Genomic DNA, 24260 nt, shown 5'->3' with positions numbered 1-24260 from the left:
ATAGACCAAATAGAGTAAAATATCAGCTGGATGTGGTGGCCCACACCTTTAACCCCAGTCCTCGGGAGGCAGAGGCAGGCAGATTTTTGTGCATTTCCGGCCAGCCTGGTCTACAAAGGAAGTTCTAGGCCAGCCAGACTTACCCAGTGAGACTCCATCTTAACCCTCTCAAAATAAAGTACGATATCATGGGGCAATATGCCAGAATTTTACTCTACCCTTGACCTCTAAGATTGACCTTGACATGGGTTTTTGCAGGGTTGGACGCCGAGGACCTATCCTGGCAATTGTGTCATGGCTTTCACCCCTGGGATTTCTCTCTCAAAACTGACAGAGAGGTGATGTGAGCCTCCCACTGCCCTGCAGCCACCAAGCACAAGCGCTCAGGCTCTTGCTGTGGAAGCGCTTCCAAGTGCCAGGCACAGGCCTGGGAATGAGCCTGAGATCAGCAACCCACTGGCTGCGTGTCTAGGCCTCTAGTTAACCACTCTGCACCTCTGTTTCTGGGACATGGGGGCGAAACAGAAACAACCTATCATGTTTGCCTAGTGGGTTAATATTTATAAAGGTGTAGGTACAAAGCGCTCAATAACCATTAGCTGAAAAAAATCCCCAGAGCTCTTTAATCACCAGAGGGAACCAGAAGAACAATACGAGCTAATAAACGGGAATAAGTGATACACGTATCAGATTGTTGAGAGGCTCTCACTCACAGCCATTGCCCTCTTTTAGGAATAATGGAAGCCATCAGTCTTACACGCCCTTCTTATACCTGAGAGGCACTCACTAAATCACGTGAGTCTTCTCACACCCTTCCTTCCCCTGGGTCGCTCTTTCACCCATCAGTTCAGAGGGCAAGCTATGAATGAGCGTCTGTTCGCCCCTCAGAGCCAGGGCCAGCCCCTCAGAATAACACTATCTTAGTTGACAAACTGCTACCAAATCAGCTCTGGGTATATCGGGGAGGGACTCATGCATGAAATAGAATTTGCCTTTCTCCTTACAGAATTTACAGCCTGGCTGACCATCTCTTCTCACGGGTCTCTCCTAACTCCTGCCATCTTTATTTTAATGGTTGAGAGACTGGGGCAGTGAATTGGCGAAAATTAGAACAGCGACTCTGATCAACCAGAAGCGGTTCCATGGAACACTGTGTTGAGCCAAGCTCCTGTTCAATGAGTGAACTGCTGTGATCGATTAGTGATGTCTGCCACAGGTGCAGGAAGCGAATGCAGTCTCAGATGTCCTGTTGGTAAGGCTACTGGACCTCTCCTTGATGTACAAAATCTGGGAATAAAAACTCGCAGCTGAAGTCCCCAGGACTACGAACCCAGACCTGAAGGATGGCGGTAATTGCGGTAGAGATCTGACTCACACCTCTAGGAGCCAAGCATATTCAGAGCTGACAGATCGAAAAGCCTCGGAGGAGGAAAGAAATGTGCGCGAGACAGTGACGCACGATTGCAGTTAGGCCTGACGAGCACGGCTGACTGATAAGAACTTGCAATTCGAAGAGCCGCCACGAATACTACCCCAGGTCTTGTCAAGCCTTTCTCAATGACTACATCCCTGCTGGTAACAGGTCAGATGACACAGATGCTCCCAGGCCTGCTCGGCTTAGAAGATGAGCCTGGAGGGAAAGATGGATCAGAATGGCCTCCTGGCCCCCAGAAATAAGTGCCCTGGATCTTGCCATTAAAACTCAAAGTGGGACTGATGAGCCGGCTCAGGGTAAAGGTGCCTACAACGGAGCCTGGTAACTTCAGCGCAATCCCCAAGACCCATGTGGTGAAAGGCAAAACATTAATTCCTTCTCTGACCTCCACCCTCCACGCATGCTCCATGGCACTCCATTTGTACACACACACACACACACACACACACACACACACACACACACACACATTAATATGCATATGAACAACTCAAGGGTCCCAATTACACATGCTCACACGGGTTTGTAGGTACAAAATGGCAGACAGTCTTACACCTTGAAGAGAATTTAGGAATCATTCATTCCAGGGCTCCTCAACTTGGGAATTTTCAGAAAACTGTTTTAGTTAAGTTTTTAATTGCTGTGAAGAGATACCATGATATAGTGATATTTTATTTATGTCTTAATAAATAAAGCTTGTCTGAAGATCAGAGGGTAAAATTAAGCCACTAGAGGCCAGGCAGTGGTGTCACACACCTTTAATCCCAGGATTTGGGAAACAGAGGCAGATGAATCTCTGTGAGTTCAAGGCCACCCTGGGCTACACAAGATCAATGCAGAAACAGATCCAGGTGGTGGCGGCTCATACCTTTAATCCCAGAATTGGGGAGTCATTCCCCTTTAATTCCAGCACTGAAAGGGAATATAAAATGGGAGGAGACAGAGGCTCAGGGCTCAGTTTGCAGTTGCTCAGCGTTGGTAGAGGTTAGATTTCTCTAGTGGCTTGGTTGTTTTGCTTTTCTGATCTTCAGCTTGAACCCCAATATCTGTTTCTGGGGTTTTACATTCCACGACTATGGAAACTGTTTTTTTAAAAAATCTGTTTATTTATTATATATACACTTTCCAGGAGACAGTACCTGATCTCGTTACAGATGGTTGTGAGCCACCATGAGGGTGCTGGGAATTGAACCGAGGACCTCTGGCAGAGCAGTCAGTGCTCTTAACCTCTGAGCCATCTCTCCAGTCTGCCCATGGCAACTCGTATAAAGAACATTTAATTGTGGTAGCTTGCTTACAGTTCAGAGGTTCAGTCTATTATCATCATAGTGGGCAGCATTGCAGCATGCAGGCAGGCAAACTTGGTGCTGGAGCTGAGAGTCCTTACATCTTCATAGGCAGGCAACAGGAAGCTGAGTGAGATATTGGGTGATATGCTGGGCATAGGAAACCTCAAACCCCACCCCCACAGTGACACACTTCCTCCAACAAGGCTATACCCACTCCAACAAAGCCATACTAATAGTGCCACTCTCTATGAGATTATGGCGCGGGAGGGGGGGTCAATTACATTCAAAGCACCACAAAAATCATTTTTAATTGTTCTTTATTAGTGTGTGTGTGTGCTCTTGTGTGTGTGTGCGTGTGTGCATGTGTGTATACCAAGAAGCAAATGTGAGGTCAGAGCTGGTTTCTCTCCGACTTTCAGGAGTTGGTTCCCTCCTTCTACCATATACGTCCCAGGGATTGAATTTAGGTCATCCAGTTTTGCAGCAAGTGCATTTACCCACTGAGCCATGGACTATTTGGTTTGTTCTTGGTGAGTGTCCCTGGAGAACCGTATTGCAGTCCCCAGTCCCAAGATAGGGACTTGTAATTGCTCTCAGGCTCATCATATGTGATTATGAAGCTTCTAGAACTAGGGAAGACTCTGGACCTCTCCTCTCCCCGTAGGGTGCTGGGTCTGCGCCTTGTCAACCTGTTCCTTTCCACACAGCCATTCCTGAAATCAGTTTAAAACAAAACGTGCAAGACTTAAAAGGTGAAAATCCTGTCACTCTCAGCTTCCATGGCAGTGCAGCTAACCAGCTTGAATGAAAAATTTTACAGGATTAAAAAAAAATTATGTGTGTGTGTGCGCGCGCGCGTGTGCACACGCATGTGCGTGCGCATGTGTATATATGTACATTGTGCGTGTGGGTGCGTGTGTGTGCGAGTGTGTGTATATGTGCATTGTGTGTATGGGTGCGTGTGTATGTGTGTGTGCATGTGTGTATGTGTGTGTATGTGTGTGTGTGTATGTGTGCATGTGTGTGTGTGTGTATGTGTGTGTAGGTTAGAGAACAACTTGTGGGAGTCAATCCTCTCTTTCTACCCAGGTCATCTGGCTCAGCAGAAGCACCTTTACCCACTGGGCCACCTCACCAGCTCTGGGCCTTGGTTTTGAAGGAACAAAGGCATCAGGGTGCACGAGGCAGGCAGGACGGGGGGGGGGGGGGGGGGGGGGGGGGGAGGAGGGGTCCCAAGGTTACTAGTAAGAAGTGACTTCACTATCCCAGGAGCAGATAAGACTGAGGAGGAAATGTTGAAGGCTGTCCATTTCACCAACAAATCTTATCGTCTTTTTTTTCTCGACTAAAAAAATCCCCCTGCTAATTAGTTAGAGCCCAGAATTGCCCACAGGCACTAACAGTGGCGGAGGGAATAACAGTACATTCCTATTATCTTTCTAATGCAGGCATCAGAACCCACTCCAGCTAGGCTAGGTCACATTTCCAGCTAAAAAGCAAGCAATTTCAAAGGCATTTTTGCTGGCCCTGGACATATTTTGATGCGGCGCTTTTCTTTCTTGGCTTCACTTAGAAGATCACCCCTATCAAGGGAGCCCAAGACTCTATGATTACTGAAATGCAAAAAGGAGAAAGCTAAATTTAGATTGTGGTCGGGTGTGGGGTAGTAGATAGCACTGAAAGCAGACAGTAGGAAATGGGAAGTTTACAGCAAAACCTGACATTCTTGTTAACTAAAAACATGGGCTCTACTGCGGAATATACACCCGACGTCCCTGCGCTATAGAGTTTTTGAGAGACATTGTCTATCATCAACCTACTTCCCCCATCCTGTGCACCCCCTAAGCTGTGTCAACTTTTGGGTTGGTTTTGGCATGGTGACATGACATGCTGCTCCTGAATGAGAGATTAAGCTGCTAGGGCAGGTAGGGCTCTTGTTTCTGTGAAGTACGGAACACGAAATGCCCTGCTCTCTCTGCTGCAGACAATGCTCATACATTTAGATGTGCCGCAGGACTCACTCAGGCTGACAGGCCCTCTCGGAGATTGACAGCGTATCAGAACTGTCATGAGAAATGGCTCCCAAACAGGGTGGAACCAGCAGGATGTTGCACGGCGTTGAACCCAGATGTAGATAGCAAGGGGGAGGGTTTTGTGTTTAACGGTGATTATATTGTGTATGGGGGCGTGTATTTACACACCCACTGTAATGGTTAGTATTGCCAACACAACACCTAGAAAGCACGTTTCTGGACACACCTGTGAGGGGTTATCTAGATTATCGGCTTCTGAGATGGTCTGGACAGGATCGTCTTGTTTATGCTAATTGGCGTGGAAAGAGCCGTCTCTGTTGTGGGTAGGAATTTTATTTATTTATTTATTGTGGTAGGAATCCTGGAGCATCTAAACTGGAGAGAGGATGAACACTGACATATGAACATTAACTCACTGTCCTCTGCTCTTAACTGTGGGTACAATGTGACTATTGCTCTCAAGCTCTTGCCGTGATGAACTGAGCCATGAGCCAAATCCAGAAAAGAAACTAAGGCATCCACGCTAGCTGAGCCGTGTGAGGGAGGCTGGGAGCATCTCTTCCCTTCTGACAAAGCTATTCAAGCCCAAGTTCACTGGGTCCTGTTTTCCTGGAGTCATAAAACCAGCCCTTTGCTCATGCCAAAGGTCAGAAAGCATTCATGCTTTCAGCTCTTAAGGGCATCACAGAAACACGCTGAACTCCTAAGTGCGTCCTGGAATGTCTCAGGTTCTATGGGCAACAGGCACAGACTGAAGTCTGGGTTACTTTCCCAGAAAACCCAATAACCTTTAGGGTGACTGGTTCTGTTGTTGACATTAGTTGAACAAATTGCTGTACCTATATGGGTCAGGGGACCTCCTGTGAGACACCACTCACCCATATCCAGCAAGTGTTTGCTTTGAGCTCTTTCCTCAGCATGGATTTGGGCAGCTTCAGCTTTGTCTTCACCCTTTTCTGTCACACTGCATCACCGGGAGCACACATTGCCAAGACAGTCAGAGTCACCAGTGCTCACGAAGGAGGAATGATGTCTACCCGGACATGGGAATTCTGACACAGAGGCCAGCTCTGGCCAGTTCTCCAGTCATGTTCTAAGTGCCAGGATCTGACCTAGTCTCAGCGAAAGGAAGAGGAAAACTCCAGAGTTTCTGAAGTCTTTGTAGTGAAGAGATTGACACAGCTAGGAAGCCCTCATTGGAAACAGGCCAGAATGAAGGCTGAGCCGCAGTGGTAGCAGAATTTGGGTTAAAAGCTGTGGGTAGAATTCACATCTTATTTGTCTGTTTCCTTTGCACCAAGCCAAGGCAAGCTCACACAGCCCCAAGCCCGGAATAAATGTTAATGAAAAGTGAAGGATCTGGGCGAGGGAACACTTCCTCTCTGGGGACCACACCAAGTTGGTAAAGATACTTCCTAGCTCTAACTAGATGTCCTCTTTCCACTCCCCAGCCGGTTTTCTCCAGGAAGCTTTATCTGCCGTCACCGAGGGTGTGCGTTCCTATTCCCTCCCCAGCTCAGTTTCTTAATGGTCTCTTGTTCTGCCAAAACCAATTGTCATGGGAACCGCTGAGGCTTAGACAGACATCACCAGCAGCTCCAGAGCCTTCCCTTGGAGATTTGGGAGCAGTCATTCTTATAACACATGAAATCAGATTACATGAAGACAAAGGCATTTGGGGACGCTTTACTGGAGGTAACAGACAGAAAGCCGGTCGTGCACGCCAACTGTAAGGCTATGACACAGCTCTGAGAAAGGAGGGGAGCCCAAGCTCTTAGAAACGGAATCATGGGAAAGCTGAGCTGTTCTAGTTGAGTTATTTTCTCCCTTGCTGCTGCCTTCTTTCCCTTTCTCTCACCCTTTCCTTCTCTCATCTCCTCGGATGAAAACTTTGGAGAAAAGCGAAAACAGGGTCTTACCATGTAGTCCAGACTGAGCTCAAACTCGATTCTCCTACCTCTGCCTGTCCAAGATTACGGTGTTAAAAATGTCTTGTTTCATAGCCACATGGGCCTTAGTTTGTTTTTCAAGACAGGGTCTCACTGTGTAGTCCTGGCTGTACTGGAACTCACTCCGTAGACCAGGCTGGCCTTGAATTCATAGGGATCTACCTGCCTCTGCTGCCCGAGTACTAGAATTTAAGGCATGCACAACCATACTCAGTTCTTGCTTTTTTTTTTTCTTTTCCCACATAAGCCCTTTTTAAAATGACTTCTTTGATTCTCTTTTGCGGGGGGGGGGGGGGTCCTCCATGGTGTCTCATCTGTTTGCACGCACAAGCCACTATTCTCTCTGCTCAAGATACGTTTCTGCTTCGAGGCTGTGGGGCGTCTCTTAGCCTTCAGTGTGTGAGCAGAGCCTCTGCCACCATCCAGCTCCCTGAGTCATCTGTACCAGAGGGGACATTCCTGAAGCCCACGTGGGGCCAGTGCTCTCTCAGCCTCAGGCACCACCGGGGCTCTGTCACGTACTATACCAGAAAAGCCCTGCTTCCTGGCAAGCCCAGACTTAGACATTTCTAGGAGCAGCTAGCCCACTCTTTGTTGAAACGATCTTCTAAGGAAGGAGGGAGTGTTCATTGGCAACACATTTGAACACTGAAACCCCTGTAGCTGGAGATACGCAAGTGTGGGGGTATTTTGGATAGGAATGAACGAATCCAAACAGATCTGGGCTCAACAAATCTTACTTCCCATTTTTAGCTTTTTGCTCTTTAAGAGAACTTTTCTAGACTGGATTTTCCTGACGAGCTGCCAGGACTCTGGATCCCAACTGTTCTCAAGAATCTAAAGAGTGAGGTTTCACTTTTATCCCTCCTACTAACCAGCCACGAGGCCAGGGCTAGTCCCTCCCCCACTGTGGGATTCAGTTCTTGTGCTCTCCATTCCCAGCATGGGAGATTGCCTAGGTTCTCTTGTTAACCCTCCTCCACCCAGCCTTTCCCTAGCCACGCTGTCAGCTCCCCACATTTTTCTGAGGTGGGGGTGGGGGTGGAGGGTGGGGGGGGTGAGGTGGAGAGCAGATACTTAGAACTCACAATTCCTTCACTACTCAAGGTTTGATTTTTGCTTTCTCTCTATTCCATTTTTTCTAGGGTTTGAGTGGCCAGTCCCTGGACCTCGCCAGTTGTTCTAGTTAGCTTGTATGCTGCTTTAGTGAAACATCTGAACCAAAAGCATCTGGATAGGAAATTTATTTCATGTCATAGGTTATAGTTCATCGTTGAAGGAAGCTAGGGCAAGACAGCACTGAAGTCAAGACCATGAAGGAATGCTGCTTACTGGCTTATTCCAGGCTCATGTGCCCACATCCCAAGCCACCTTGCCAAGGGATGGTACCACCTGCCTAAGGATGACACCACCAACAATGAACCAGGCCCTTCTATATCAATTAGTGTAGCATGCTTTCTCAGACTGACAGCCCCCAAATCACAACACAGAGTCTTATTATTGGTTATGAATGTGCAACCTTATCTTATGCTCATTTCTAGCTAGTTCTTTTAACTTAATTTAACCTGTTTCTCTTCATCTAAGTTTTGCCTTGGGGCCTTTTACCTTTCTTTCATTCTGTATGTCCTACTCTGTGTGTGTCTGGCTGGCCCAGGTGTCTTCCTACCTTTCTCCCTTGTTCTCTTTTTCCTCTCTTCTCTCCTCTTCTCTCTTGAGCCTAAATGATTCCTTCTACTATTCTCTCTGCCCACCAGCCTTGCCTATCCTTCTACTGGCTGGCTATTGGCTATTCAGGTTTTTATTAGGCCAGTCAGGTGTCTTAGACAGGCAAAGCAACACATCTTTATATTATTAAACAAATACAGCATAAACAAATGTAGTACATCTTCACATAGTTAAAGCAATATTCTGCAACATAAAAAAAAATGTAACACAGCTTTACATAGTTAAAGTAATATTCCACAACAAACCAGCACAGATAGGACCATAGGCTATATGATGAAGACAATTCTGTCTAGCTCCATTCCATACCTATGAGTTCAATTCTATTGAAAAGCTGAATGGTATTTTTTTCTGTCAATAAACTTCTCTGGTTGGGCAGTGGTGGGGCACACCTTTAATCCCAACACTCGGGAGACAGAGGCAGGTAGTTCTCTGAGTTTGAGGCTAGCCTGGTCTACAAAGTGAGTTCCAGGACAGCCAGAACTGTTACACAGAGAAATCCTGTCTCAAAAAAAATAAAAAAATAAAAAAATAAAAAATAAACTTCCCCATTGAGCTCAAAATTTGTAACTCTCAATTAAGGACACTTCACGGCAGTCCGTAGGGGACACAGAGGGGCACCTGGCATCCTGTGGTTGTTATGCCCAAGTCGGTGAAGTCCCCACAAAAGCCAACAAGGAAACCAAGTCCTGTATGTAAAAACAAAGAGCCATTATTTTAATCAAGTTTGCAAACTCAGTCTCTCCGCATGTTCAATGTATTGGAATAACCAGAGAGCCCCCAGCTCAATTAGAATTGGGCTTTTATAGTAGTAAAGGTGGGGGTGAGGAGTTTCTGATGTTCAGGATTGGTGTAGGAGGTTCTTCTATCTATATGTTGCTTTCATTGGTTGAATAAAGAAACTGCCTTAGCCTTTTGATAGGGCAGCACTTAGGTAGGCGGAGTAGACAGAACTGAATGCTGGGAAAAAGGGAGAGAGATAGCTGCCTTGGAGCTGCCAGAGATAGACATGCTAAATCTTGCCAGTAAGCCAGGTGGCAATACACAGATTATTAGAAATGGGTTAAACCAAAATGTGAGAGTTGGCCAATAAGAGGCTAAAGATAATGGGCCAGGCAATGATTTAATTGATACAATTTCTCTGTAATTATTTCAGGTGTAAGCTAGCTGGGCAGGACGGTACCAAAAGCAGGCCCTCTCTCCCTCAACACAGGACCCCTGATTGGCAGACATCTGTCTAGGGGTGTCCTGGTGAATGTGTGCTAGCAGGTGATCCTATCTACAGCAGTTGGAATGTTAGTCATTTCCTTTGGATGGTCTGTTCTTGGTGGAGGTCAGGTAATCTCAGTTTGTGGTTCCTCCTGCAATCAAGTATTGCTTCAGGGTAAACTACTGAGACTCAGACCTCTTATTAAATTTATAGATGGCCAGAGTCCCAGGTGATAATGGTTGGAAGTAAAGAACTTCTTTAAGGGAACCTGCCCATACTTAGCTTATCATGGCTGGCCCCCACATGGTCAGGCCACAAGGACTCTGAGTAGATGTTGCCTTCTGAAGCTCTGTGGTTGGGTCAGAAGACCAACGTCCACTCTGATTAGCAATCTCTTTCGGCCTTGCAGCCCTGTTTCCCCATCACATAGGGCTTCTGCTGTCTTGGCGGCTGTAATACCCCCATGTAGCTTCTCCTTTCTCGGCATTCACTTGTGCACCTTCCTTGTAGGTGCTTAAACCCATCCCTGAGAATCTCACCTCCCTGATGAACCCAGTAGCCACACAGTGAATGTCTTAGGATTTCTAAGACATGAAACACCAGGACCAAAAGCAAGTTGGTGTGGAAGCCCAAAGAGGCCAAAGGTCAGAGAATTTGGGACTTGTTTTTAGTTCATTCAAGGTTATTATGCTTCTAACTCAAAGTTCCCACCTATATTAAATCAGAGTTCTGCTCTCTCAAGACTATCATCAACAGGTGTGGCTAGTTGCCAGCCCTCATGCCACTGAAACAGAGAAGTAGTTGGTTCCTACCTAAAACAAAAGTCTAAGGATCCAACTAAGTTCCAGTTCCCTTTATGGAAATAACTTGGGATTCCATCCAGAGAGTGGTTTGCCTACCAGTGTTTGGTCAAGGGCCTGATTCAAGGCATGAGTGCTGAAAGTAGCCCACAACTTTCAATTTGTATGTTAATGCAGTCCTTTTGTTCTACTCCTACCTTTTGAAATCAGGGGTATATTAAGCTGTTGCAAAATAAAACATGTGCGAATTTTCAGTACTCACTGAAATTCCCTCCTGTTACTATCCTACACGTTTCTACGTTTTATTATTTTTGTTCATGTCTTTTATTCTTTACTATATTTCTAAATTCCCATGCCTCCACTCCTGAAGAAAGGTATTTTTGCCGAGGCTGGCCCCCGACAAGTTGGGGAGGAACGGGTTTATTCAGTTCACTTGTCAACAGCACTGTTCATCATTGAAGAAGTCAGGACAGGAACTCAAACAGGGCAGAAACTGGAGGCAGGAACTGATGCAGAAGCCATGGAGGGTGCTGCCTTCTGGTGTGACTCCATGGCCTTGCTCAGCCTGCTTTCTTGTAGCACCCAGGACCACCAGCCCAGGGGTAGCACCACTCACCATGGGCTGGGCCCTACCATATCCTCCACTAATTAAGAAAATGCCTTATGGCTGAATCTTATGGAGGCATTTTCTCCATGGAGGTTCCCTTCTTTCAGATGACTCTAGCTTGTGTCAAGTTGTCATAAAACTAGCCAGGACAATGAAAGGGAAGCCTCAGGACTTTCAGTGAATGTGTAGACATAGAGACACCAGAATCTTGAATACAATGTATTGATGCATTCTCATTCAGCTATGATGTAACCCTTTCAAGCAGAGGTAACTGTACTCCAAGCCAGTTCCTTCTCGTCATTCCACACTCTTTATATGTCAAAGTAGCTTATTTGCATACCAGGGAGGGATCTAATGAGATAGGTGACAGGTAGCACTCTCAGGGAACTAGACCAGGGAGAAGGCGCTAGGATAAGGGGGAAGGACAAAGGTAGGTAGGATCTGCCCATGACTTAGGGATGCTGTTTGGGCCATAGTGACTTTCAGAATATGATGGGTAGTATATCAGGAGGTCTGTTCTCTAGAAACTGCCAAGGCACCTGGAAAGTTTCATTCATTCATTCAAGTGATATTGATTTATTAAGACACCCTGATGTGTTCTATGTAGATGATGTAGAAATAAATGAGTCACAATTCCTGCATTCTAGGATTGTCCATCGAGGAGGGGCCCAGAAATTGCCCTTTAAAGTTCCATGGAGCACATCTTTCAGGAGGGAAGATGGGATCAGAAAGCCGGCAATGACTAACACGGATGAAGATGCAGAGCAAAAGTCCACCCATAGTGGAGGCAGAAATGCAAAATTAGTAGTCCTCTGCACACGACATGCCTGCTGCATTCATGGACTCACAGCCTCTGTGGTCCCCTGCAAAAGTTCAAGCCTGCTAAACATTCCAGCAGGAAGGGCGGAACGGCTCTGAAGGCCCCACCCCTAACTCAGGAGTTATTGACACCTGATGGCTGCTGGGAGAGGAAGAGGGACTTTTCACTGTGGCCCATGCCACTGTGGTTGATCCCATGGCCATGCACAAATGGCATCACTAATTGGATTCAATGAGTTATGTCCCGACTGAAAAACAAATTTTATGTGTTTTAGATCCTGTACTACAGGAAGTCTTTTTGGGGGAAACTGTGTCCTCAGCACACCCATGGCTTTTTCTATGGCTGAGGGATACAGGAACTAGAATAAGGCAGATTAAACATGATGGCTGGCTTTGGAGGGCTAAACCTGTTTGTTTGTTTCTTTTTTTTAATGAGGTAGTAGCTGAGAGTGTGGTCTAATCCAGGGAAGAAGGCAACAGACAAATTCTAAATGTCTTTACGAGTGTTTGTGAAGAAGCAGGGTGTGAGGAGAATGTACAGATTCAGGAAAGCCATGGGAGCAGCAGGATAAAGATTGCCTCCTACCAGCCAAACGTCTGTGTGTGTTCACATGTACGTAGAGTACAGAGTCAGAAACGTATCTACATGCCTCAGAGCCTCAGTTTGTTTGGAAGAAATCCCTGGCCAGTGAGAATGGTATAAATAGCAAGCAAACACCATGCTCTTCCACATCCAAGTGGAAAGAGCTGCCTGAGAGCCTGAAATGGAATTCGGCATGGCCCTCCTGGGCTCTAGCCCCTGCTCTCATCCCTAGCTACCAAAAGTCATTATTCTGTCTAGCAAAGCTGACCTTGACAACCACTACCAAATAAGCCTCGAAGAGCAGCCCTTTCTCCATGGGCTCTGCCCTCAGAGGTGCAGGTTCCTCACTAACTGGAAGCCATCAGATCTTTTGGAATGCTGCAGTTCATATCACTGCAGGTCCCCGGCAGGTGCTGTTTGCTCAGCTTATCCAGAAAAGAGAGAAATGGGTGCCCCTCGGGAACTACCCAGAAGATGATAAAGGAACGTCAAGTATAACAAACATTCCCCAAAATAATGAGAAGTAAAAGTCTGCATCCTCGGGAGTCCAGGAAACTCACAACTTTAGGTATCTTCTGTGTTCAGATCTCTTGGTGTACAAATACCAAAGACTCAAATTGGAAGAAGTGAGGCCGGTCACCAGAAATGAATGTTAGTGAAGGCAACCACAGTTGTGGTAGCCGTATACCCAGGAGTAGACACTGGAGCCAGACGATATAGGTTCAAATCCCAACCCTGCCTTTTAAGGATCCCATATACTTAGGCAAGTTGTTTAGCCTTTCCTTAATTACAAACATGACTTTTTGGGTAAAATTTTGTTTGGGAAAATATTGCCCCTTCTTCTTCAGACTGCTGGAGAAACTAAGCTATCAAATTGTAATGCGCTTGGGCAAGCCTAGCTGATGGTAAGAGACTTATTCAGTATGGGTTACCAACTACGAAGGATTGTATTTCTAGAGACTCCAAGGGGTTCCAAGGACCTGCTATCAATTATTGTGTCTTTTCTTAAGGATAGTGATTCCCTGGCATTAGCCTTGTGGGTAGGACAGGGTACATTCTTTACTGTAGCCAGTCCTCCTCATTCAGCTCCCTTTTTATTTATTTATTTATTTATTAAAGATTTCTGTCTCTTCCCCCCTGTTATGGTTTTGGTCCCTTTAAGAGACAAGCCACACCCATTCCCCTCTCCATCCGCTGAGGCAAGCTGATCTTCAGCTTCCGGCCTGAGCTCGCTCTCTTTTCCATCTTCCTCTCGGAGAGGCAGCTTCGCTTCTGCCTCTCTGCCCACTTCTCTGCTTACCCCCTTCTCTGTCTCTTTCTCCTCTTCTCTTCTCTCTCTCTCTCTCTCTCTCTCTGTCCCCCCTTCACCCTTCCTCTTCCATAACCTCCTGAATAAACATTCAACCTCACCCTGCATGTCCTGTCTATCCATGTTTCTGTCTTCTGCCCGCCTGCCATTTGTCTCCCTGCCTGGGACCAGCCATTGCTCGGGGACCAGCAGCCGTCTCTGCCTGGGGCCCACTGCCTGCTGCCACATGGCCGGCCACCACTGCTCTGGGACCAGCAGCCGTCTCTGCCTGGGACTGGCTGCTCCCAGGGCCCGCTGCCTGCCACCACATGGCCCGCGCCATCATTTGGGACCTACAGCATTTCTGCTGCCTACTGCCACCGGGGATCTTGCAGCATTTTTTAAAAAGGATTAACACCCGCCACCGTCTCCCATTTCCCTCCCCGTCCCCCAATCAAGTCTCCCTCCCTCGTCAGCCCAAAGGGCAATCAGGGTTCCCTGCCCTGTGGGAAGTCCAAGGACCATCCATCTCCATCCAGGTCTAGTAAGGTGAGCATCCAAACTGCCTAGGCTCCCACAAAGCCAGTCCGTGCAATAGGATCAAAAGCCCATTGCCATTAATCTTGAGTTCTCAGTAGTCCTCATTGTCCGCTATGTTTAGCGAGTCCGGTTTTATCCTAGGCTTCTTCAGACCCAGGCCAGCTGGCCTTGGTGAGTTCCCGATTGAACATCCCCATTGTCTCAGTGTGTGGGTGCACCCCTCACGGTCCTAAGTTCCTTGCTCGTGCTCTCTCTCCTTCTGCTCCTGAGAGATGCCCTATCATACAACAAAAGTATATGCTCAACTATGTTCATAGCAGCATTGTTTGTAATAGCCAGAACCTGGAAACAACCTAGATACCCTTCAATGGAAGAATGGATGAAGAAAGTATGGAATATATACATATTAGAGTACTACTCAGCAGTAAAAAACAAGGGCTTCTTGAATTTTGCATGCAAATGGATGGAAATAGAAAACACTATCCTGAGTGAGGTAAGCCAGACCTAAAAAGAGGAACATGGGATGTACTCACTCATATTTGGTTTCTAGCCATAAATAAAGGACATTGAGCCTATAATTAGTGATCCTAGAGAAGCTAAATAAGGAGAACCCAAAGAAAAACATATAGGCATCCTCCTGAATATTAACCTTCATCAGGCGATGAAAGGAGACAGAGACCCACATTGGAGCACCGAACAGAAATCTCAGCTCCCTTTTTTGAGGCAGAGTCTCTCTAAGTAGTTCAAGCTGACTTTGAATTTACAATCTTCCTCTCTCAGCCTTCCTCAGATTTTGGGATCACCACACCTGTCTCTAGTAAATTGCTTGTTTGTTTGTTTTTGTTTTTCAAGACAAGGTCTCACGCCTCAGCCTGGCTTTGAACTCTCCCAGTAGCTGAAGATAACATTGAGCTTCGAGCCTCTGCCAGTACCTCCCAAGGGTTAGTGTTACAGCCTGCATCACCACACCCAGTGTGAGCAGTGCTAGGGGATCAACCCAGGGATCTGTGAATGGTAGGCAGGCACTCTACCAGCTGGGCTCCAAGCCCAGCCCGCTGCAAGTTAAGCTTTGTAATGCAACTGGCTTTGTGGCTTATCTTCCACCTCCTCCCTTCAAGAAATACCAATTTGTGATGCTGCTTTGGTATGCTGATTACTTCTGAGAGCATTTGGGGAACAGCAAATCCAGGCAGAGGCGTTCTCTGAGCTCCCCTTATCTAGCTAAAGACAGACACCCTCCCCCCAAAAGGGACAGAGCTGTCAATCCCTTCCTAGAGAATCTCCTCAGCCAGAGAAGATTAATTGCATCACAGGAGAGAAGTTTGGCAGTGGACACAGTCCCACAGACGCTGTCACAGGCTGTCACCTGCTCTTCTGTGGCCAATTTGTCTTTCTCCAAACTCACTCTCTCCTAAGCTGTCTACACCCCTCCTGCGTCTACACCCCTGCTCCATCTTCCCAAGGAAGAAGAGCATAGGCTTCTAGATGACCTCAGGTTTGGGGTAATCATTTTCCTTTTCTGTGGAATCTCTGTGTATGTGACAAACCTGTCCATCTCTCCTTGTGGTCATCTCTCTCTTCTCCGTTTCCTCTCAGGCACAGAACGGAGTTCTCGAGGGGCAGAGGGGACATTTCCATATGCTGTGCACGTAAAAGTTCCTTTCTTGCTTGCCTCAGTGGTCTTAAGGGACACTCTAAAGAAACCTGTTTTCCTACCCATTAGACTAGGAGACTGGGACAGCTTTGCACCCAGTGGAAAAGCCAACCTGGCAAAGAGATGCCCCTGAGGGCTTTCTAATGCCCACTTCCTCCAAAACCAGAAAGAAAAAAAAAAAAGGATTTTTAAAGGGAGATTTTTGCCTGCCAAGCCTGAAGCTGAATGTGCTTCAAAGTGGTCTTCTTCCCACAGCAAGATTCTCTCTCTCCTTTATGTATGTATGTATGTATGTATGTATGTATGTATGTATGTATGTATGTATGTGTGTGTGGTGTATATGGGCACATGCACCACAGAACTCATGTGAAAGTCAGAAGGAGACTTTGCGGAGTTGGTTCATTCATTCTACTTTTATGTCTTCATGTGGTTGGGTTCCCAGGAGGAAACTCAGAACTCCATCTTCCCAAGGAAGAAGAGCATAGGCTTCTAGATGACCTCAAGTTTGGGGTAATCACTTTCCTTTTCTGTGGAATCTCTGTGTATATGACAAACCTGTCCATCTCTCCTTGTGGAGGTCAAGCACCTTTACCCACTGAGCCATCTTAAGGACCTAGGCTATTTCTTATTCTATGACGGAAACTGGAGCTTTGGAGTCGTCAGCTCTCCCCCGAACCATCTCCCTCTACAAGCTGTTCTCTATTACATAAGGAGCACTTTGAACCCCCAAAATAACTGTGGGTCAGATGATGGCACCACTTGCAGTCGTGTGCATATCTCTGGGCGTCTCTCTGTCTGTGTTGCCCAGACGCGATCCTTCTTACCCTTGGTAATCCTTACTGGTCCAAGGGTGCCAAGGCAAACCATCGGTTATTCTATCTCCAGCAGCAGTCTCAGAGGGCCAAGAAGATGTCAGCATCAGAAAATAAACAGCCCTAATATTAGCCTAGACGTGTAGACAGGTTTCTCCGCCAGGTGGAGGGGAAGAAAAGCACTTACATTCTCATATATTTTTAAGTTGTACCCCATGCACCCAAACCTCCCAGAATGTCAGTCTGTGTCTCTTTTGACCTAGAACAGCTGTTATTAATGAAACGCTTACCTTAGGGATGAGGCATCATCTGGCCTTCAGTTCCTGGGCTTATGGTAGCTGGAAGTCCCCAGAACAAACTGACCGTTCATTCCTAGGCCTCCTGACCCTACATGTCCCATCGGGCAGGTAGCAATTCCAGGGCTTCAGCACATGGCCACCCCCTCTACCATAGAAAAATGTGCAGGTGACAGTTGCGAACAGGTCACTGAGCAAGTCACCAGACATCACAGGGTCACCAGCGAGCGTTTTCGAATGAGATTCATCGCATCTGGGCAGCTCGGGTTGCTGCTCATGGGGCTCTGTTCTAGGTGGTGGGAACCCCAAGGAGACTCCGTGCTTGGTCAGGTAGAAGTAACAGGACATCCTTATCAAAACAAGGCCTTGTGCAAAAGCATTAAATCTTGGCTGAACATTTGATGCTGCAGGATTAGAGCATCTTCCCCATTTTTCTAAGTTGGTCAATATTTTGATTTTATAATTGTCATTGTCGAGGGCACTGATTTGCATAAATATGTGATACAAAATGGCAGAGCCATGTTGAGGGCCATTTCTGAAACTGCTGGAAATTCTGTCCTGATCCCAAGCCCAATCATTTAGTGATTTTTGGTAAAATTCAATTCAACTGCTCAAATGACATTTTCCTCCTCCTTTTCCTGTGTGTGCATGCTACGTGCATGCATGTACATGCCTGTTTGTTTGCATGGGTGTACATGTGTGTGCATGCTGTGTGTGTTACTGTTGCCAGAATTTTCAAGATCCCCCACATTCAGTTATGAAACCCCATCTAGGGCCAGCACCCACAGTTTAATTATCCCTAATCCTATGTAAATGCTATGCAAATCCCTGTTCAACTGTTCAGTTTATCTTTTCCCTTTATTCATTATTTGTTTTGTGTGTATGTCTTTGGTCAGGCATGTGCCACAACACATATGTGGAGGTCAGAGTACAACCTTCTGAAGTAGGTTCTCTCCTTCCGCTATGTAAGTCTCAGGTTGTCTTTTATTGAAAACAGACTTTTTCCCCCCATTTGTAATATTCTGACTACAATTTCCCCTCCACCTACGACTCCCAGTTTCTCCTCCCTGTTGGACTGGCCCAGATCTTTGGCCCAAGATGAAGTCACCTAGGACACCAAGGTGGATGGCCTATCTGGGACCCAGCCCCCGTCAGGGAACCGGAAATGAGTGCTCTGTACTTCTCAGAAGGCTTCTGATCCCTTGTCTCTGCTTGACCACAGCCTCCTGCTAGGGCTAGCAGCTAGACCCACCCCCACCCCCTACAAAACAAAACACAAAATGACCTTGCTTACTGTAGTCTCTTTTGCTTCCCACAGTTTCTTTTTCCTTAACACTCTCCTACCACACTCCAGCCCAGATAAAAGCACCCTTACAAACTCAGACTTTCGTTTTGACATTGCTGCATTCCCTTCCCTTGTGAACAGTCTGGAAGTCATACCCTGAATAAAGCTTTGACTTTTGGCCTCAGAGCAACCCTCAGGATCCGGTTATCTCAGTAGGCCTTACACTCCCATCCTCCCCTTCCACCCGTAGCCACACCCTTTCTGTCTCTACTTAGAAAACAAACGGGCATTTCAACATAAAACCAGGTACACTGACCCTGGATGAAGAGAAGGTGGGGGAACAGTACTGAACACATTGGCACAGGAGACAACTTCCTGTTCAGAACTCCATTAGTGCAGGCATTAAAATTAATAATTAATAATTGGGGACTTCATGAAACTGAAAAGCTTCTGTAAGGCAAAGGACACCTTTAAAAGGACAAAAGAGCAACCTACAGAATGGAAAGAGATTTTTACCAAATACGCACCCAACACAGGGCTAATATCCAAAATATATAAGAAACTCAAGAAATTAGATAGCAAGAAACACAAATAGCCCAATTAAAGCATGGAGTATAGATCTAAGCAGAGAATTCTTAATAGAAGACACTCGAATGTCTGAGAACCAGGGTTTTTGATCCTACTGCACGTACTGGCTTTGGGGGAGCCTAGGCAGTTTGGATGCTCACCTTAGGAGACCTGGATAGAGGTGGGCGGTCCTTGGGCTTCCCACAGGTCAGGGAACCCTGATTGCTCTTCGAGCTGACAAGGGACGGGGACTTGATGGGGGAGGGGGAGGGAAATGGGAGGCGGTGGCGGGGAGGAGGCAGAAATCCTTAATAAATAAATAAATTTAAAAAAAAAAAGAAAGAAAACAAAAATCAAAAAAGCAGGAAGAGGACTTTTTTCAGTTTGAGGCCAGTCTGAGCTAAAGAGAAAGACCCTGCCAAAAAAAAAAAAAAAAAGAAAAGCCTCTCCGCACAGGGACAATGGAAAGCTTGGCCAAGATGATGGCCTCTGGGACGGCAGTGGCTACCTCCTTAGAACACTTAACACTGAGACCAACATGACCGTTATAGTCCCCAATAGCAACAAAAGCCTTGAACCTGGTTTTCTGGCCAGCCCAAGTCTGCTTCTGCACGGGCATGATCTTCAGAACCTCATCCTTTAGGGATGCTCCCAGGAAAAAAAAATCAATAATCTAGGATTCCTTAATGGGCAGGGAGAACAGGTAGATCTCCTCCAGGGACTTGATCTTCATGTCCTTAACTAGGTGGCTCCTTGTCTTCAGCTTTACCTCTGCACGGGCAAGCCCTGGGGCCTCTCCCAGGACCATAGCCCCTTAGACTGCAGAAGCTGCCACAGCCTCCTAACCCTGAGCCCCTGGGCCCTCCCGGTACACCGGTGTCGTCTGCCATTTGCTGTTTCCCCAATGAAGAAGCAGCTTGATTTTTATCCTATTATGTTTTATTTTGTTCCAGTTAAAAGAATGAATGGATGTAAACTGAGCCACTAGGGTAAAGGTTAACAACTGAACTGTCATTTATACCTTCTGGGAGAAGGAAAATCAGCTTTCTCCAATGGAATAACACTGGCTATATCAATCACTCCAGGGCAGAGCTCATGTTCAAGAGTAGTTGAGCAACAAGAAATGGACTCCAAAGTGTGTGTGTGTGTGTGTGTGTGCGCGCGCGCGCTTTTATTTGGTTAGAGTTTGGCATTTTTCGGATGTTTTGTTTGTTTGGTTTCATCTCTTTTGGGGTAATAATGTATTTTGTTTTTTAGGTTTGGGATTCTTGTCATATTGGGTTTTTGGCTTGTTTTTTGAGGAAGAACTTAAAAGTTTGGTGGATAGAAAAGGAGAGAGGATACAGACAAATTTGGGGGAGGAGAAGAATATGACTAAAACACTTAAATTTCAAAATTGTTTTAAATAATAAAAATATATTAAAATATTTTTAAAGGGCCAGGTGGTGGTGGTGCATGCCTTTAATTCCAGCACTTGGGAGGCAGAGGGGATGTACATGAGTTTGAGACCAGCCTGGTCTACAAAGTGAGTTTCAGGACAAATAGGATTGTTATACAGAGAAACCCTGTCTCGAAAACTCAAAAAAAAAAAAAATTTAAAAAGGAAAACAAACAGGCATCTAAGGAATAATACTAAAATAAGATAAAACAAAAACTAACAAGCCAGAACAGTACAAAACAATCAAATAAGAAAAAGCATGAGAAAGAATAAAGATGCAGAGACACATTTGCCTGCAGAGGAACCTCATAAAACACAAAGCTGGAAGTCATATTACATACACAAAGGACCTATAAGGTAAAAGTCAAAAGAGGAAAAGCCCTGACAACATCATGAGATAAGGAATGATGCCATCTCTAAAGATGCCATTGGGTTCCTTTTATGTTGGCCATCAACGGCTGGGCACAGGGCTTACACTTAAAAGTGGTTTTTCTCCAGTGAGACCTCCTTGAAGAAAACTAAGTTTCATTTGCAAGCGCTAACAATTACAGCTCCTAGGCTAGGGATGGGGGCGTGTGTCCCCTTCTCCTTTCAGCTCTTGGACCCCATCTGGTGTACCCCATGCTGGCCCTGTTCATGCTGCCACCGTCCCTGTGACTGCATATGTGTTCTAACCCCGCTGCGTTGTGAAGGCTTGATTCCTTGGTGCCCTCCGTCTTCTCTGGCTCTTACACTATTTCTGCCTCCTCTTCTGTGGGGTTCTCTGAGCTCTGAGAGGAGGGATTTGATAGAGCCCTCTCATTTAAGGGTGAGTGTATCAAGGTCTTTCACTCTCTGCATATTATCTGTCTGTGGGCTCTGTTTTTGTTCCCATCTTCTGTGGGAGGAAGCTTCTCTGAAGATGGTTGAGCAAGGCATGGATCTGGGAGTATAGCAGAATGTTTTTAGGAATCGTCTCATTGCTAAGGCCCTTCAGCAGAACAGTAGCATTTGGTTTGCCCCTGGTTCCTTGTGCTATCTAGATTCAGGTTCTTGGCTACCCAAGTATAGTGCTGGGCATGGGTTTCATTCCATGGAGTGGACCTTAACTCAAACCACAAGCTTTGTGCCATTATTGCACCATATTAGGGGAACAATAATGACACGGATAGGTAGATAAACCATTATAGATCAAAGGGTTTGTAGTTGGGTTGGTGTTTACCTTTCTCTTTCAGCAGTGCAGAGTGCCTTCCAGGATCATTTACACTATTTCATAGGGGCAAAGGCTCTAGGTAAGCACCAGCCTGAGTTCTTCATGCTCAATGACTTGTGTGGGTTTTGTCTTCAGCAATAGGGCCTTACTTCAGTTTGTAGAGAGCAATCACTGGCTGCAGCAATAGCCCGGGTTGTCTGGGGGTTCCTGTGGGATCTCTTTGGCTTTGGCTGTAAGCCGTATCTAGTATTGAAAGTTTCATTTGGTGACAAGAAATGTCCAGTTGGGACTATGTCACCCCCATTATTCGACAGTATCATTTAGATTGCCTACATGTACATAGTTTAGGGAGCTTTACTGTGCTAGGTTTCTGCATGACCCCTCAAATGACCCTTAGTTTTATCTGTCCCTTCCTGTATTCCTTCCCTTACCCCAACTTGTTCCCTCAGTTTGACCCTCCCTTTCCAGTACTACCCTATCCACCTATAACTTTCTGTTCTAGTTCCCTTCCTAGGGAGATCCATTCCCCCTCTAGCTCCTTACTCTTCACCTAGCCTGGCTATATGGATTGCAGCTTGCTTACAGTGACTTAACATCTAACTGAGAGGACATGACTCATTTGTCTTTCTGGGTCTAAGTTATCTCACTCAGGATGATGTTTTTCTCATTCCATCTGTTTGTCTTCAAATTTCATTTTTTAACAGCTGAGTAATACTCTACCATGTAAATGTACCATATTTTCTTTATTCATCAATCCACTGATGGACATCTATGCTGTTTCCAATTTCTTTGTGAATAGGGCATCAGTGAACACAGTTGAGCAAATACCTCTGTAGTAGGATGAAGCATCCCTTGATGCTATACAGGCTCCAGGGTGGTAGAGCTGGTTCTTGAGGTAGACTGATTTCCATCTTCCTGAGGAACCGTCACACACAGCTCCATAGTGGCTGTCCAAGCTTGCATTCTCACCAGCAATATATGATACTCCACATCCTCCCCAATATGAGCTGACATTTGTTTTATTGATTTGGGCCATTCTGATTGGAGTAAGATAAAATCTCAAAGTAGTTTTGATTTGCATTTCTCCGATGACTAAGGATGTCGAACATGCCTTTTAAGTGCTTCTTGGACATTTGAGTTTCCTCTTTTGAGAATTCTCTGTTTAGAACTGTACCCTATATTTTAAATTGGGTTTTATTCTCAATGTCCAGTATTTTTTAATTCTCTCCATTCCCCCTTTCTGTCTCTGTCTCTCTCACTACACACACACAAAATTAGGTGTCTGTCAGATGTGTCGTTGGTAAAAGTCTATCTTTCTTTTTCTTATTCTGGCCAGGTAGTGGTGGTACACGCCTTTAATCCCAGGACTCAGGAGGCAGACAGGTGAATTTCTGTGAATTCGAGGCCAGCCTGGTCTACCCAAGTGAGTTCCAGGACAGGTTCCAAAGCTACAGAAAAAATCCGTTGTGGAAAAAAAAAAAACCTTTCCCATTCTGTGGGCTTCTGCTTTGTACAAATGATCCTGTCCTTTACTGTACAGAAGTTTTTTCAATTTCATGAGGTTCAATTTATTAATTGTTCTGAGTGCCTGTGCCAATGGTGTTCTGTTCAGAAAGTATTTCCCTGTGCCATTCAGTTTAAAGCTATTCCCCACTTTCTCTTCTTTTTTTTAAATATTTATTTATTATGTATACAATATTCTGTTTGTGTGTATCCCTGCAGGCCAGAACAGATGGTTGTGAGCCACCATGTGGTTGCTGGGAATTGAACTCAGGACCTTTGGAAGAGCAGGCAGTGCTCTTGACCTCTGAGCCATCTCTCCAGCCCCCCACTTTCTCTTCTATCAGACTCGGTGTATCTGGCCGTATGCTGAGGCTTTCGATTCATTTGGGGCTGAGTTTTGTGCGTGATGATAAATATGGATCTATTCGCCTTCTACATGTAGCTGCCCAGTTTGACCAGCACCATTTGTTGAAGATGCTGCCTTTTTTTCCCCAGTGTGTATTTCTGGTTTCTTTATTTAAAAAATGTTAGGTACCAAAGGTGTCTGGACTTGGGTCTGGGTCTTCAATCCTACTCCATGGCCAATGGGTCTGTTTTTGCGTCGCCACCTGTCTGTTGTCAGGTGACAAGCGCTTTTACCCCCTGAGCCATTTCACCAGCCCTAACCTAAACTGAACAGCGATGAAGAAAGTGTCCTTCGTCTGTGTCTGCTCAGTACAGACGCAATCATGTTAGCCCTAACTACATTTTCCATCCGAAGATACAGACCTGGTAGATGGGAAGGAAGCAATGCTGAGGGAATATTTATGTAATGAAGGAAACACAAAAAATTAGTTTTCAAATTTTCTTTGGTATAATTTTACTTTGGAAAAGGATTGAACAGCGCATCATCTTTATTTCAAAGGCACAAGTTAAAACTGCTTATTAAAAATTTACCTGACAGCCATTTGTCAACACGGATATGGATACGAAGAAACAACTGTCTTTTGGTATTGGCAGAACATGTAATTTATCTTCGATGTTGGTGAATCTTGAGGTACTGGCCAGGAGGAGCATCAGTGAGCCTCTATGTAAGTCGTAGATCTTCCTGGTCACTCTGTGTCCCATTACAACGTGTGTGGAGCGTTCGATCACAGCGTTAAGGACCTTGTTTGTGTAAAGCGAAGAGCATCAATGAATGGCGTGGGCCAACTTTGTGCAAGTCTGGTTTTAATGTCTTTGCAGCCCAGTGACTGAAT

General features: G+C 45.8%; 1 protein-coding gene across 1 annotated transcript in view; it reads right to left on the bottom strand.

Moving 5' to 3' along the window:
• Positions 1-24096: 24096 nt before the first annotated feature.
• The window catches only part of Kcnc4 (potassium voltage-gated channel subfamily C member 4), a 51884-nt gene continuing 51720 nt past the window's right edge, over positions 24097-24260 (bottom strand). The window contains exon 4 of the mRNA XM_075981650.1: positions 24097-24168. Coding sequence (XP_075837765.1) covers positions 24161-24168 — 8 coding nt within the window. The 3' untranslated portion in view covers positions 24097-24160. The remainder of the gene's footprint in view (positions 24169-24260) is intronic.

Source organism: Microtus pennsylvanicus, chromosome 7 (assembly GCF_037038515.1).
Source record: "Microtus pennsylvanicus isolate mMicPen1 chromosome 7, mMicPen1.hap1, whole genome shotgun sequence".
Classification (NCBI taxonomy): Eukaryota; Metazoa; Chordata; class Mammalia; order Rodentia; family Cricetidae; genus Microtus; species Microtus pennsylvanicus.
The sequence above is the reverse complement of the archived record's forward strand: the minus strand, read 5'-3'. Positions and strand labels throughout refer to the sequence as shown.